Genomic DNA, 14406 nt, shown 5'->3' with positions numbered 1-14406 from the left:
GGAAGCACTCAAATTTTCTATGCAGGAATTACATTCTAAATGGCCTCCAAGATGAACTATACAACGTGTATAGTGAAATAAAGATGGCAAAAAAGTTATGGGGGGCGTTGGAAAGAAAATAAAGACTGAGGATGTGGGAACAAAAAAATTCTTCGTTGCAAGATTCCTAGAGTTTAAAATGATTGAAAATAAGTCAATTGTATCTCAAGTCCAGCAACTGCAAGTTATCATCTACGATCTCCTCGCGGAAGGTATGATTTTGTTGAATACCTTAGTTGAATATATTGAAAATATTCTTAATGTTCACATGAACTTAATTGTAGGTTTGGTCATGAACGAGGCATTTCAAGTCACGGCAATAATAGAGAAGTTACCACCTATGTAGAAGAACTTCAAGAACTACTTGAAACATAAGAGAAAGGATATGTCAGTTGAAGATCTTTTAGTAAGACTACGGATTGAACAATACAATAAAGCTGCGGAAAGAAGGTCGAAAGAAAATTCTGCAATAAGTGGAGCAAATATTGTAGAAGACGACCATAACAACTCTAAAAAGTGAAAGAAAGCTGGACAGGAAAGCAATCAACCCAAGAGGAAATTCAAGGAAAAATGCTTTAACTGTGGAAAGATTGGCCATAAGTCTACGAATTGTCGTGCCCCAAAGAAAGGAAAGAAGAATTACCAAGCAAATATGACTGAGTCCAAGAAAGAAATGAATGATCTATGTGCCATGCTGTCTGAATGCAACTTGGTGGGAAATCCTAGAATGGTGGATGGATTCTGGTGCCACCCGCCACGTTTGTGCTACTAAGGACTTATTTGCTACTTTTGCTCCGGCTCAAGGGGAAGAGAAGATATATATGTCCAACTCCTCAACTGCAAAAGTTGAAGGAGCATGAAAAGTCTGCCTGAAAATGACATCAGACAAAGTGTTGACTTTGAACAATGTCCTGTATGTACCGGAGTTACAGAAGAACTTAATTTCTGTATCACTTCTTGACAAGAATAGATTCAAATGTGTATTTATTTTTGAAAAAATTGTACTTAGTAAAGGAGAAGTGTATGTAGGAAAAGGCTACCTCACTTACGGCCTATTCAAAATGAATGTTGAAATCAATAAAAGTTCAATTTCTTCTTACTTGTTTGAGTCTTATGATTTGTGGCATGAATAATTAGGACATATCAATTACAAAACACTACAAAAACTGATTAACTTAGAAGTTTTGCCAAACTTTGAGTGCAATAAATCAAAATATCAAACGTGTATAGAATCAAAGTATGCAAAGCATCCGTATAAGTCCGTTGAAAGGAATTCCAATCCTTTAGACTTAATCCACGTTGACATTTATGATATGAAGTCAATACCATCTTATGGTAAAAAAAGTATTTTATAACTTTTATTGACGATTGCACTAAATACTGTTATGTCTATTTGCTAAACAGTAAGGATGAAGCAATAGATGTATTTAGGCAATATAAAATAAAATTTGAAAATCAGTTGGAAAAAAAATCAAAATGATAAGAAGTGATAGGGGCAGAGAATATGAATCTCCCTTTGCACAAATATGTGTAGAGAATGGAATTGTCCATTAAACTACGGCCCCATATTCACCTCAGTCCAATGGTATTGCGGAGTGGAAAAACCAAACCTTGAAGGAAATGATGAATGCCTTGCTAATAAGTTCAGGTTTACTGCAAAACTTATGGGGAGAAGCTATCCTTACAGCTAACCGAATACTCAATAGAGTGACCTATAGTAAGACACAATTAATTTTATCTGAAAAATAAAAAGGAAGAAAACCCAACTTGAAATATCTTAAAGTGTGGAGGTGTCTAGCGAAGGTCCAAGTTCCTATGCGTAAAAGAGTAAGGATAGGACCTAAGACGGTTGACTATACTAAAGACTATGCTTTGCATTATAATAAATATCTCACAGTACTTGAAGGATATAGTGATACAAATTAAATTATTGAATCAAACTAAATGAAATCCATGAGTGAATATGTATTTACTATCGGTGGAGGAGCAGTCTCTTGGAAATCATCCAAATAGACATGTATTGCTCGCTATACAATGGAATCATAATTTATCACATTTGATAAAGCCGGTGAAGAAGCAGAATGACTCCAAAATTTCTTGAAAGATATTCCTTATTGGCCCAAACCAGTGGCACCAGTATATATACACTACGATAGCCAAACAGAAATAGGTAGGGCAGGGAGCATGATGTACAATGAAAAATCTTGTCATATCAGATGGAGACATAATATCATTAGAGAACTTCTCTCTAGTGGAATTATCACTGTTGACTATGTGAAGTCAAAGGATAATGTGTCGGATCCACTTACAAAAGGCCTATCTAGAGAAAGAGTTGAGAGGACATCCAAGGGAATGAGTTTACGACCTAGGACAAATTAGCATGGCGGTAACTCTACATAGCAGATTGGAGATCCCAAGAGCTAGGTTCAAGGAGATCAAACAAAGTTGTGTCTGACAGGTTCAACATTGTCAATATATCCAACCCATGCTCATGATGTAGACAATGTTTAATAAACAAGGATAAGAGTTATGGTGTGAAGTTTTTTAATGATTATCTAAGTTTAGCAGATTTGACCAAATAGTTTAATATATAGGATTGAACGATTAGAAATCACCTATGTGAGGGCGAAGTGAAAACCGCTTCATGGAGAATGTTAGTAAAGTCATATTCTCTAAGCTCTCATGAGACCGAGATGTATTCATGGCTGAAACGAATAAAACCGTGAGAACCATAAATGGTAAAAGGATGGTTGTGTGACATGTGTTGTCTAGGTTTACATTAAAACTCGATGGTTAGAAGATATCAAATCTATCGATTGACCGAGTGAATTCGATGCATGTTCACTATGAAAATTTCAAAGGAAAACCCACTTATCCAAATGCAATCAGTCTTTACTTGATGGTCACATACTTGTCCGTAAAGTTTTATGAAAAAATAGCCATTCCCCATTTATATATGGGGGATTGTTGGGTTCAATAGGAGAGAATAGAAAATAAAAAGTTGCTTGGAAGGGACACAACTCTTCGAGTAAAAGACACACTATTTCAGAAAAAGGTATGACTGTTTGGATGTTGTAGCTGTTCGAAAAGACACACTCTTTCGAATAGATAGACATGACTGTTCATAAAGGATATACCTTTACGGTGACTCATTGCCACCTTTCGAAAGGGGTACTTAATGGCTATATAAACCTGTATTTTTCCACAGGTTTAGTATGAATTTTTCTGCACTTGAAAACATTTCTTATCTTCTAAAATACTCCATGTGATCATCTAACTATTGAGTGAGTTCGAAGAGAATTCGATTGTTTGAGGGACCACTACAGTCAGATTGTTAGGCCATTTTATCCTGGGAGGAACATTTCACAACCTCAGATACTTGAGGGAAATTATTTCCTTAAGTACACTTCATGAAGTCGAAGGACTTGTCCTTTTTCTGTTTCATCTAATTTCTGAAGAAAAAAAACACACTTCTTTGAAAAGTATTTTTGATCTTGTGTTGAGGGTGTTACAAAACTTCATAAATGTTCTTGTTTATACTTGAACTTGGATTGAAGTTGTTGTGTCGAAATATAGATTTTTGACTACACGAATACAACACAAATATCAATTAGAAGAAGTTTACAGTGATTTATTGGGTCCATCCCCCATTCTCTCTATTGATAAAAAGCTCTACTATTGTTAGTTTGTTGATCAGTATACCAAATACATTTGGTTGTAAACAATGAGAAACAAATATGAAGTGCAATAACATTTTCAAAGATTACATCCTGTGCTTGAAAAATATTTTGATCACAAAATGCTCACACTTTATACTGATAGAGGCGGAGAATATAAAGTCATGGAACCATACCTTAATTCTAATGGCATACAACACCTTGTATCTCCCCTCATACTCCTCAAAGGGTCTTCTTGGCTGAAAGACTCATCGATACCTTATTGAGACTATCAAAATGCTGCTTCATCAAGTAAGTTTACCCTCCAACTTTTGGACATTTGCCTGTCGCCTGTGCACTGCCACTCTTGATAACAAGTCCCCATTTGAAGTTCTTTTCAAAGAAACACTGACTTATGAATCTCTTCAAATATTTGGATGTCTATGCTACCCATGGTTACGACCATACACCCAAAATAAATTAGAACCATATTTCAAACCTTGTGTAATGATCCAAAGTAAATGGGTCACGTGGGAGGCACACGTTTAATGAGCAGAACTATCAAGGGCTAAGATTAGTAGTTCACTATTCATATCAATGCATCATATTCGTCCATCTAGGAGCCAGCTGTCAAAATCCTGCTTCATGTTAATAAATACCTAGAGATCCACCTTGCAAAGACAGTTATTGATTTACCGGTATACTTCACCCAAAAATTCTCTCTCTAGACTCTTCTTCCTCTCCTCTCCTTATTTCCTTCCTTCTTCTTATTCTTCACCCATCCTAAACTTCATTACGTGTATTCAAAAATCTTGAAGTCATCTATGAAGCCGTAGTGTAGCTAAATTCTTAGTTGATTGATTGTAACTGTTGACTCATCTATCAATAAAATTCCTTCTCCAATTTATTAATTCGTTGTGTTTGTGTTGAGTACATTACAAGAATTTTTGGGTGAAGTATACCAGTAAATCAATAACTGTCTTTACAAGGTGGATCTCTAGGTATTTATTAACATGAAGCAGGATTTTGACACCTGGCTCCTAGCTGGATGAATATAATGCATTGATATGAAGAGCGAGCTACTAATCTTGGCCCTTGATTGTTCTTCTCATTAAACCCGTGCCTCCCATGTGACCCATTTACTTTGGATTATTACAATCCTTCCCACTTGAAATGGACCTTGTCCTCAAGGTCATGACAAAGCAATGAGTTGACATTAGCTGCTGTCCTAGCTCATGGCAGGTGAAATTGAATGCCCATAAAAGTGCCAATGCCAATGAATGTAATGCAATTGGAAGAGTTGTCCCAATGAAGTTCTAGTAAGTTGCCTATACATTTTTATACCATCCTCATATTCCTTTGTGGCTGCTGTAAAAGATCTTTCTGAACATGTTTCATAACCCAATTTTCTCATTGACTAACCAAGATGCAAATAACCACTTCAGTGAAGCACCGTCATAGATTTGTGATACGAGATCCCTCCTTAATGTAGTGAGATATCTGTCGCTCTTCATACAAGTCATGTAGTGGTAAGGATAATCGGTAGCTCTAAGGTACTTTCCCCAGGGTCAAATGGAACATGTAAGATATTTTCCCCCGGAACAAATTCAAGGATGGAGTTTTCAAAGATAACTTCACCAAGATTACTAGTATATCCCGTAGCTTCGAGTCTACCAAATCCCCTCAAGCAGCCATTTTCCCCGTAGAAGTGACCAGAACTACCGTCTGATCCATTTCGCTCAAAGAAAACTAAGAATTGATATCGTTTGACTTCTCTGTATATTACAAAAGGTTGGGAGATTAAAACAAAGTTGTCATGGAATACTGGAACAATCTGTTGCTCATTCATTGTCGCCACATTTATCCTTGACCATTTGGAGTTTCCCCAACTTGGTATTCCTTCAAACTCAACACCCCTACTTTCAAGAAACAACTCTACCCTATCAAAGAAAGTCCATAGAACCTGTGTAATATCAAACCAATTGTAAATGTGTACGCCTAAGGAATATCCAAATTTAAAGAATTTAATAATATGCAGCAATCTGTTTCCATCTATGAGCAAGAGGTCACCCCAGTTGGTTGGAATTTCAAACACTTCATTTTTAGACTGAAACCTGGAATTATCCAGAATATCAACTATAGACATCTTTGCTTTTGAAACCGGAGGTTTGGCCAATAAGCGTCAATTCGTGAAATAAAATTGATAAAGCATCTTACTCACATACGCAACAAAGAATAGTTGTGCACCACCTAAATCATCTTCATCAACTTCTTTTTCCATGAACAAGGAATCAAGACGCCAATCCACTGATTTCATAGCAACTGTTAGTAGCTTTGCTTCAGCGTCTATAACATGTAGAAATGGAATGCCATTGGAATAACTGAAAAGCAAAACTCGACTGAATGAATGCACACTCGACTTTATCCGATCGAGGAATGCCCAAAAAACTTTCCCTGTATCAACCCAATTACAATTGTAGAAACCCAAAGCATGTGGAAGCAAACCAGTAGTTTTAAGAGGGCCACAACATGATGTCAAACTATGCCGTTCCAGCTTTATATCGAATAGCTTTTCACCAAACTCTGTTTCAAGCTTATGTCCCTTGCATGGCAGATCATTGAGACCCATCAATTTCGGTATTGTATCCTCAATATCAAGAACAGTAAGTCGTGAATACAGATGTAAGTCCATAATCTCAATCTCTGTGGTGTCTGTTTTGTGGATGGATTGAAGTTCAACTAGAATTTCATACTCTACCCACTGAGGACATTCTTCAAACACCTGGTCCTCATTGAATCCTAAATTGATCTCACCGTTATTTTCAATAGCATGGTTGCAAGAACCCACATCAGTTTGGTTGTCCCCTTCATTCAATTCCTCCGAACAGACATGAAGACAAAAATAGCATTGGCAGTCAACACTACGTAAACACTCATAGACGAAAGAGTTACATTAGCAGTCAACATTGCATATGCAACCCTCACATCACCTTTGAAATTGTTTTAAATCCACAACTATTCCTAAAATTCCATTTATTCGGGCACTCCTATTGGCATTGTTTCGTTCAACCAATTCAGACAAAGTCGATGATTCCACAAACATCTTCTTTGAATTACTACCCACAGTCGAGACAGGTTCGCTTCTCTGATACCACTTGTAATGTACTCAACACAAACACAACGAATTAATAAATTGTAGAAGGAAGTTTATTGATAGATGAGTTAACGGTTACAATCAATCAACTAAGAATTTAGCTACACTACGGCTCCATAGATGACTTCAAGTTTTTTGAATACACGTAATGATGTTTAGGATGGGTGAAGAATAAGAAGAAGGAATGAATGAATGAAGGAAGGAAGGAAGGAAGGAAGGAAGGAGAGAAAGAAGAATCTAGAGAGAGAATTTTTGGGTAAAGTATACTGGTAAATCAATAACTGTCATTGCAAGGTGGATCTCTAGGTATTTATTAACATGAAGCAGGATTTTGATAGCTGGCTCTTAGCTGGACGAATATGATGCATTGATTTGAATAGCAAAGTACTAATCATTGCCATCAGTGTTTTGACCCCACCAACTCTAAACTTTTTCTCTCATAGGATGTAAAATTTTTAGAAGAATTTTTCCCATTGGATAATATTTTTTCTCACTTAAAACAAAACTTTTCATATTTAAATTGGGAAAACACTTTACAACATCAAAATCCAGATATGAAAATTAGTTCCACCACTATTAATCTAGATCTTGCATTACTTCCTCCCACCATTCCGTTCAGGCCAGGTGCATGCCAAGATATCTGCTTAGTTCACGCCGTGCAGGGAAATAACCCAGAGTCAGACCATTTCACCACTCCTGAATCAAGTAATCCTCAAACTACTTCCCTATCCCCTATTGTTGATACCCAACCATCCCACTTCATATTTTCAAGCCAAACCACTGCCCTCTCTGTGCATCCTTGCTCTCTACATCGCCGACCACCAATTACGCATATTTATCAGCATTGCCCAAATTCATCACGATCCCTCCATGCTAACAGAGGTGTGAGCTGTTGCTCTATTGACTCACCTCCATTCCCTGCACCCATAGTTCAAGTTCACAAATAGTGCAAAATAGTGTAGTAACAAGGTCGCCAAATAACATTGTCAAGCGATGGAAAATTATTGATTACACTGCCCAAATAACCCAGCCTGTATCCATTTTACCTGTAACCCACAAACAAGCACAAAGATATCATATTAAGAGATGTTACGCAGGTTGAGTTTGATGCATTAATAAAAAACTAGACTTGGGATTTGGTTCCACTGGACTGCACAAAAAATGTTGTTCCTTATAAATGGTTGTTTTGAATCAAAATTAAGCCTGATGGCTCCATTGATATGTACAAAGCACGTTTGGTTACAAAAGTGTTCACCCAAATGCTTAGGGTTGATTTTCATAAAACATTTAGTCCAGTGGTAAACCCACCACAATTCGGACCGTTCTCACCCTTGTTGTACAAAAAAGTTGTCCATTGCATCAAATAGATGTCAATAATGTTTTTTATTGAGAAAATCTTTAGGAAGACGTGTATATAACCCAACCACCTGGGTATGAAAGTTCAGCACATCCTGACTATGTCTGTCATCTCAAAAAGGCTATCTATGGATTACGACAAAATCCTAAAGCCTGGTATGATGCACTCACTAATTCTCTGATCATCATCGGATTCCGTATGTCAGAATTTGATAATTCTTTGTTTTCTCTGTATAACTTTGAAATAACTATTTATATACTAATATATGTGGATGGCATCATACTCACAGGAAGAAATGAAAAACTACTTCAACAAGTCATTACTTCTCTTTCCAAAAGATTTTCTCTTAAGTATCTTAGTTTACTGCACTATTTCTAATTAGAAATTGAGGTACACAGGGATGCCAATGGTCTATTTCTTAGTCAATATAAGTATATTCAAGAGGTGTTGCATGACACTCAGATGCAAGACTGCAAAGGCGTTCAGTTCCTTATGAGTACATTTGAGGCACTACTAGTAGATGACGGAGCCCCTAAACTGATGGCAAAAAGTATAGGAGTGTACTTGGTAAATTTTAGTACCTTCTTTTTATTGGACCGGATATCACATATTTGGTAAACAAGCGTACTCAGTTCAATAACTCTCCCTCCGTAGTTCATTGGAAGGCTGTTAAATGCATCCTTCTGTACCTCAAAGAAACTTCCCAGAATGGTATTCATATTTCTCCACAGCAGTACACTAATCTTTATGCCTATGCTGACGCTGATAGGGCGGGTGATATTAATGATCAACGCTCAATCTCTGGCTACATTATTTTTCTAGGTACAACTTCTATTTCCTGCTGTTCTCGCAGGTAACCTACAGTCTCCCGATCCTCCACTGAGGCTGAGTATAGGGCAGTTGCCTCTGCCTTAAATGAAACAAATTGGATCACTCACTTGCTTAGGGATCTCCATGTGCCACTCTCTGCTACACCTAGAATACTTTGTGATAACCTTGGGGTTACATACATTGCTGAAAACCCGATACATCATACAAAAATGAAGCAGCTTGAGGTCGATCTTCACTTTGTTTGCGACCAAGTTCACAATGGCCTAGTCTAGTATCACACATCCACTCCACTAATCAAGTTGCAGATCCACTCACCAAACCATTGTCTAATCTAGTCTTCTGGCGGATGCTACCCAAGTTAGGTGTTGTCTTGTTACACCTAACTTGAGGGAGGCGTAATAGAGCATGTACCACGTGTAACAAAGCACGTACCACTCACAGATGTAAAATAGGATTGGTCCATAAATTAAGGCTTTAAGTTTGCATAGTTTATCCCAATGTTTATCTGCTCCTAATTATTAGTAGTCAAGCTAGTATAATTTGTTTTCTTCACGTTGTATTTAAACTCGATTAGAGACTGACTAATAAACACAACTTCATCTTCTTTCTCTATATTTATAGGGACAGATGACAATAGTACTTTATCATACACAACCTTACCCTGGATAATAGTATATGACCTTCTACTATTATGATAAAATGTACAGAACAGTGAACTCTTGCAAGAAACCAAAAGATAAAATCAAGCTAGACCTTCTTGATTTGTTGTTACAGAATTTACTTCACAACCAATTCTTATTTGGCAGCCTCTCTTTTGCAGCTCCTCCTTAACTTGTGTTTGACGCTGCCATCAAATTACTCTCAAGGATCAAGGATGATACATGATTAACTTATCAAATCACAGAAGATCATGAAAGCGGTAATTGCCCGGAGTTCTTCTCAGGCAAGTAGTAAGAATTTTGAAGTATCTATGAATGAAAAATCACCTTATTTATATGTGATCGCCATCTTAGAGTGAGCAATTGAGGGAGACCAAAGAGCTGTAAATTAAAGAAAGGAAAACACAGCCTTAGGCACACAGGCAATAAAATGATAGAGGTAAGCATTCAAATTCGGTATCTTGTATGCACCAGATTCAAAAATTGTCTATAATCAACATGCGATATGAGTACACTGCTTGAATTGTAGATTAGAGGAAAAAAACCTGCAAAAGACGGTGGTCATGGAAGAACGAAAGAATGTGATGTGCAGAAAAGTCCAGTACTCCTGCCAAGGGATAAATCCAGATTGAAGCACATATCGGAATCTGTGGAACATACGAGTGAACTAAATGAACAAAAAGGCCAAACATGAATATCAAAATTGATAACAGTAACAAACAACAGCGTCACCAGATAAGCCTTCTGAAATAGCTCTGAATAGCCATGTGACTTAATAAATTGCCTTAATGTTTCATTGCGATCAATGTCAGGATTGTTGTCAAGTGCTTCAAAGTAACTGCAATGCAGGCAAAAACATATTCTAGGTGAAATAAACTTCATTGAAGAAAGTTTTTTTGCTTGACACATAAATAAAGAAACTGCACAAAACCGCACAACTTAGTCCATATCCATCAAATGCATGCTTTTCAAATGAACAAATTTCTAACTAGATCAGTACATCAACAAATTGCTCAAACAATAACAAATACTGATAAGACGTTAAATATGTAAAGATAAATAAATTTTAAGTACCTTATGACATCCTGCTTGAATGTGCTAATTTCTCTAAATCATTTTCCAAAAATACGGATTCAAGAGATTCTTCTTGTGCGCAAACAAACTAGAGTATCCATTTCGGGTACCCCATTCGCAACCACGACCTTGATCTAAGCTCACTGAGAATGACATAACAGAGATGTCCATATCAACTCCAAGGAACTCAAAAAACTCCATCATGTTCGGATAACTTACCTGTTAATCAAATACACCATTTCAGCATCTACCCCAGAACAACTCTGGCTACATATATAATCATTTCCAATTAAATGCCCAAAACAAGGACTCAGACAACAGAAATATTATTATTATGAATTGAAAACAAAGCATAAACTATTTAGTTTCTATACTAACAATAAATCATGGATAAATTTGTTGCCATGTGACCAGAAGGTCACGATTTCAAGTAGTGAAAATAGACTCTTGTAGAAATGTAAGGTAATGCTGCAACCATAGACCTTTGTGGTCGGCTTCTTTCAGACCCTATATGCATAGCTGGAGCGTTAGTGCACTTGGATGTGTTAGTTCAATGAAGTTTTGATGATGGAAATATAAATGAAACATATTAATCAAGCTGGTCCAACCACATGAACATAGTCACTAAGGAAAGTGGACAAGTTTTGTTAAACGCTGGAATAGATAAGTTCTCTTGAGAATGGATAAGCTCTCTTGCGATCTTGATGGATCACATGTGATAAAAATAAGTTGTAGTTGAATACAACACTATTGATAAGCTGAAGAGAAAAAGTTTCACTCAAACAAGGAGATTAAGTTGAATAAGGAGTTCTACTGAAGCAAGGAGTTTCACTTGAAGAAGGACTTTGACTTAACAAAGAAGTCTGTTAAGTTGGAGAGTCTTAAGCAGCTAAGAAAAAGAAAGCACACAGTGAAAGACTCTTTGGAGAATCATTATATATCGAGGGAGTAACTCACTTCGTTACTCATGCACTTAAAAAGATATCAACACGTCAACGAATTATCAAAAAGTTCCAAAAGCTTGAAGTAACAAAGAAGAACCTGTTCCTATTACTTAGAGGTAAGAAGTCTTTGACTTTATTTATTAGGTTGGTTCTTGATTTGTAAAATTGTCTAAGTCTCAGTGAAGTATAAACTGAGTTAGGAGCTTTGTCTTCAAGTTTGGAAACTCGAAGACTTGGGAACACTTACCTTAGGAAGGTTTGTGTTTTGTAGAAATAGGAGTTAGAGTTAATTCCTTGATTACAAGAGTTTTGTAATTCGTTGATTTGTTGAGGTTCAAATTATTTTAGGGAAGTTAGGGTTAAATCCTGTAGAGGTACAGCTCACGGGTTTTTACATCTCTTTGAGTTGAGTGTTTTCCACTTAAATATCACTATGTAATTATTTATCATTTTAGCTGTATAGGAGCACATTAGTTAACCTGTTCTATAAATAGGCAACCATTAGGCATAAAACAAGTAATCAGTAGGGCTCGTACTCTAACAATTGGTATTAGAGAGGTTATCTTACATAAGTTTGAACCTAAGAAAAAATCACTATGTTGAATTCCGCACCTTCTGCTGATCATAGTTAATACGGAAATTCGTAGCTCGAGACCTTTCACACAAAGCCAAGCATGTGAGTTGTAATGACTCCAAGACTTGTTCATATCGTTGGACGTGTGTGAGGCCCTTGTGAGCCCATCTAAGGGCCTATACTTATTAAAGTGTAAAGATGCCCATCAAGACACCCCTAACCCACCCAATTAAATGCCAAGGGTATTTAGATCTTTTGTCTTTTCTTTATAATTTACTATATAAGCCATTTAATAGGGCTAGTATTATTTTAGTTCATTCATATCATAGAAGACAACAAGACTTGTAATATTTTGACTTCGCTTTCTCATTTGGAGAGGCCAAAACTGAAATTCTCACTAGTAAAGTGATACTAGTGTTGTATCTTCGCTAGAAACTAGGTTCTTGGGGTTCTTTGAGTTCCTCTTGGTCCAAGTAAGAACTTGGTATTAATATTCATTAGTCTTAGGGTACTTTCTCTTGTTAGGGTTCTTAGATCAATGAATAATGTGTGTCAAGTTTCTATCCGTTTTTTTGTAAATCTTGTTAACATTGTGTTGTTGAATCTAAAAGTCTAGTAAAGCCATGTGGGACTCTTTTGATTCACTAGCAATATTGTCTTTGTTGTTGTTGTTTTTAAACTCACTTTTCTTATTCAAACAAGTATTGAAAGCCTAGTGAAGCCGTGTGTGGCCATTTTTGATTCACTAGCACTCTGTTGCTCATCTTGTTGTTCTTGTATTGGTTAAAATCTCTTGATACACACTTAGCTTTGTATAATTTGGTATCAAATCTCAAGTCTAGGTTTTGTTCTTACAAAACCAATCTTGAAAAGCTCTTACCAAAATGTGTGTTCTTGAACATTTTGGTCAAAAATTGGTTGTAGATCTACAAAAGTTTTACTTGTTTAGTTTGTTTCTTGTGTTGGTTTCTTTCTCATCAACACAAAAGTTGTCTAAATCTAAAGTTGAGCTTAGTGAAAAAAATAATTATGTTGTGAAAAAAAACTTGGAAGTGACCATTGTGGTGTATTGTTGTTACGTTCTTGAAGGTGTTGATGTTGTGTTCATCCTAAACTTCTCCCCATCTTATGTCTTAACTTCTATAAAGAGAAATAGATCCAAAAAGGTTGTAAGACAAAATTAAAAATTGTTTGTGAGAAGACTTGCCAACATCACCTTTTCAAGCCTTGACAACCACTTTTCCTTAAAATAAGGAACCTTGACTTGTGGGACTAGTGAGGTCAAACATCACCTTTTGAGTTTGACGAAAAAAGGGTTGTAAAAGATTACAAGACTTTATGTTTTCCATCCCAATAATAAGTCATCTATTACGAAAGATCTAAGGGGACTAAGACTTCAAGATGATGAACTATTTATGTGGACCCGTGGCCATTGACATGCTGCCACGTCACCCTAGTTACTGTTCATGTGATATTTAAGCTCAAATTTGGATTTTGTAGTTTCTAATTATTGATTCCTAGTTTCCTCTAATTGACTTGAGACCTAATTAACAAACTAGTACATTCCTACTAGATTGTCAATTAGTCCCTTGAGCCTTGTGTTAGTGTTAACGTTTGTTTGTGTGCTTTTGTCATTTGAATATGTTGTAACTCTTGGCTCTAGTCCGATGAGAATTTTTTGAGTTTCAAACAAGAATCCACTCCGGACAAAATCATCCTCATACCTTAAGGATTTACGGGTTACTAGCCAATCTACAACACTTGTGAAGCTAGAGTGTGAGTGAACCGAAAGAGTGTGAGTAAGGAGAGGGATTTTAACTAACTTTTTTGTTGCTTGTGTAGGTGATACCTTGACAATGGAGAGAACCACATCTCAAACCATGTATTCTAATGAAATGGAGAATATGAGGGTTACTCTTGAGGACCCGAACTCTTGAAAGGTTGAGTACAGAGGTAGGAGCCATAAGGGGGGAAGTGATGACTATTAGTGGGAGGTTAGAACAAGTGGAGAGTCAAAGGAACTCTCTCCCTTCTACTCCTTGGCATGTTTCATCAAGTTGGCATGATAGAAATTCCTCCGCTACCGTTACTCCCGAAACATGGCCTCAATTACCAAAT

The 14406-nt window shown here is 36.6% G+C and overlaps 1 protein-coding gene across 1 annotated transcript in view; it reads right to left on the bottom strand.

The window, feature by feature from the left end:
• LOC107866478 overlaps positions 1–14406 on the bottom strand; it is a 41484-nt gene that overhangs the window by 16723 nt on the left and 10355 nt on the right. Inside the window, 6 exon segments of the mRNA XM_047409034.1 lie at positions 9791–9881; positions 10024–10077; positions 10242–10343; positions 10429–10534; positions 10771–10805; positions 10807–10989. Coding sequence (XP_047264990.1) covers positions 9791–9881; positions 10024–10077; positions 10242–10343; positions 10429–10534; positions 10771–10805; positions 10807–10989 — 571 coding nt within the window.

This window comes from Capsicum annuum, chromosome 3, assembly GCF_002878395.1.
Source record: "Capsicum annuum cultivar UCD-10X-F1 chromosome 3, UCD10Xv1.1, whole genome shotgun sequence".
Taxonomy (NCBI): Eukaryota; Viridiplantae; Streptophyta; class Magnoliopsida; order Solanales; family Solanaceae; genus Capsicum; species Capsicum annuum.
This window is presented reverse-complemented; position numbering and strand designations above follow the sequence as displayed.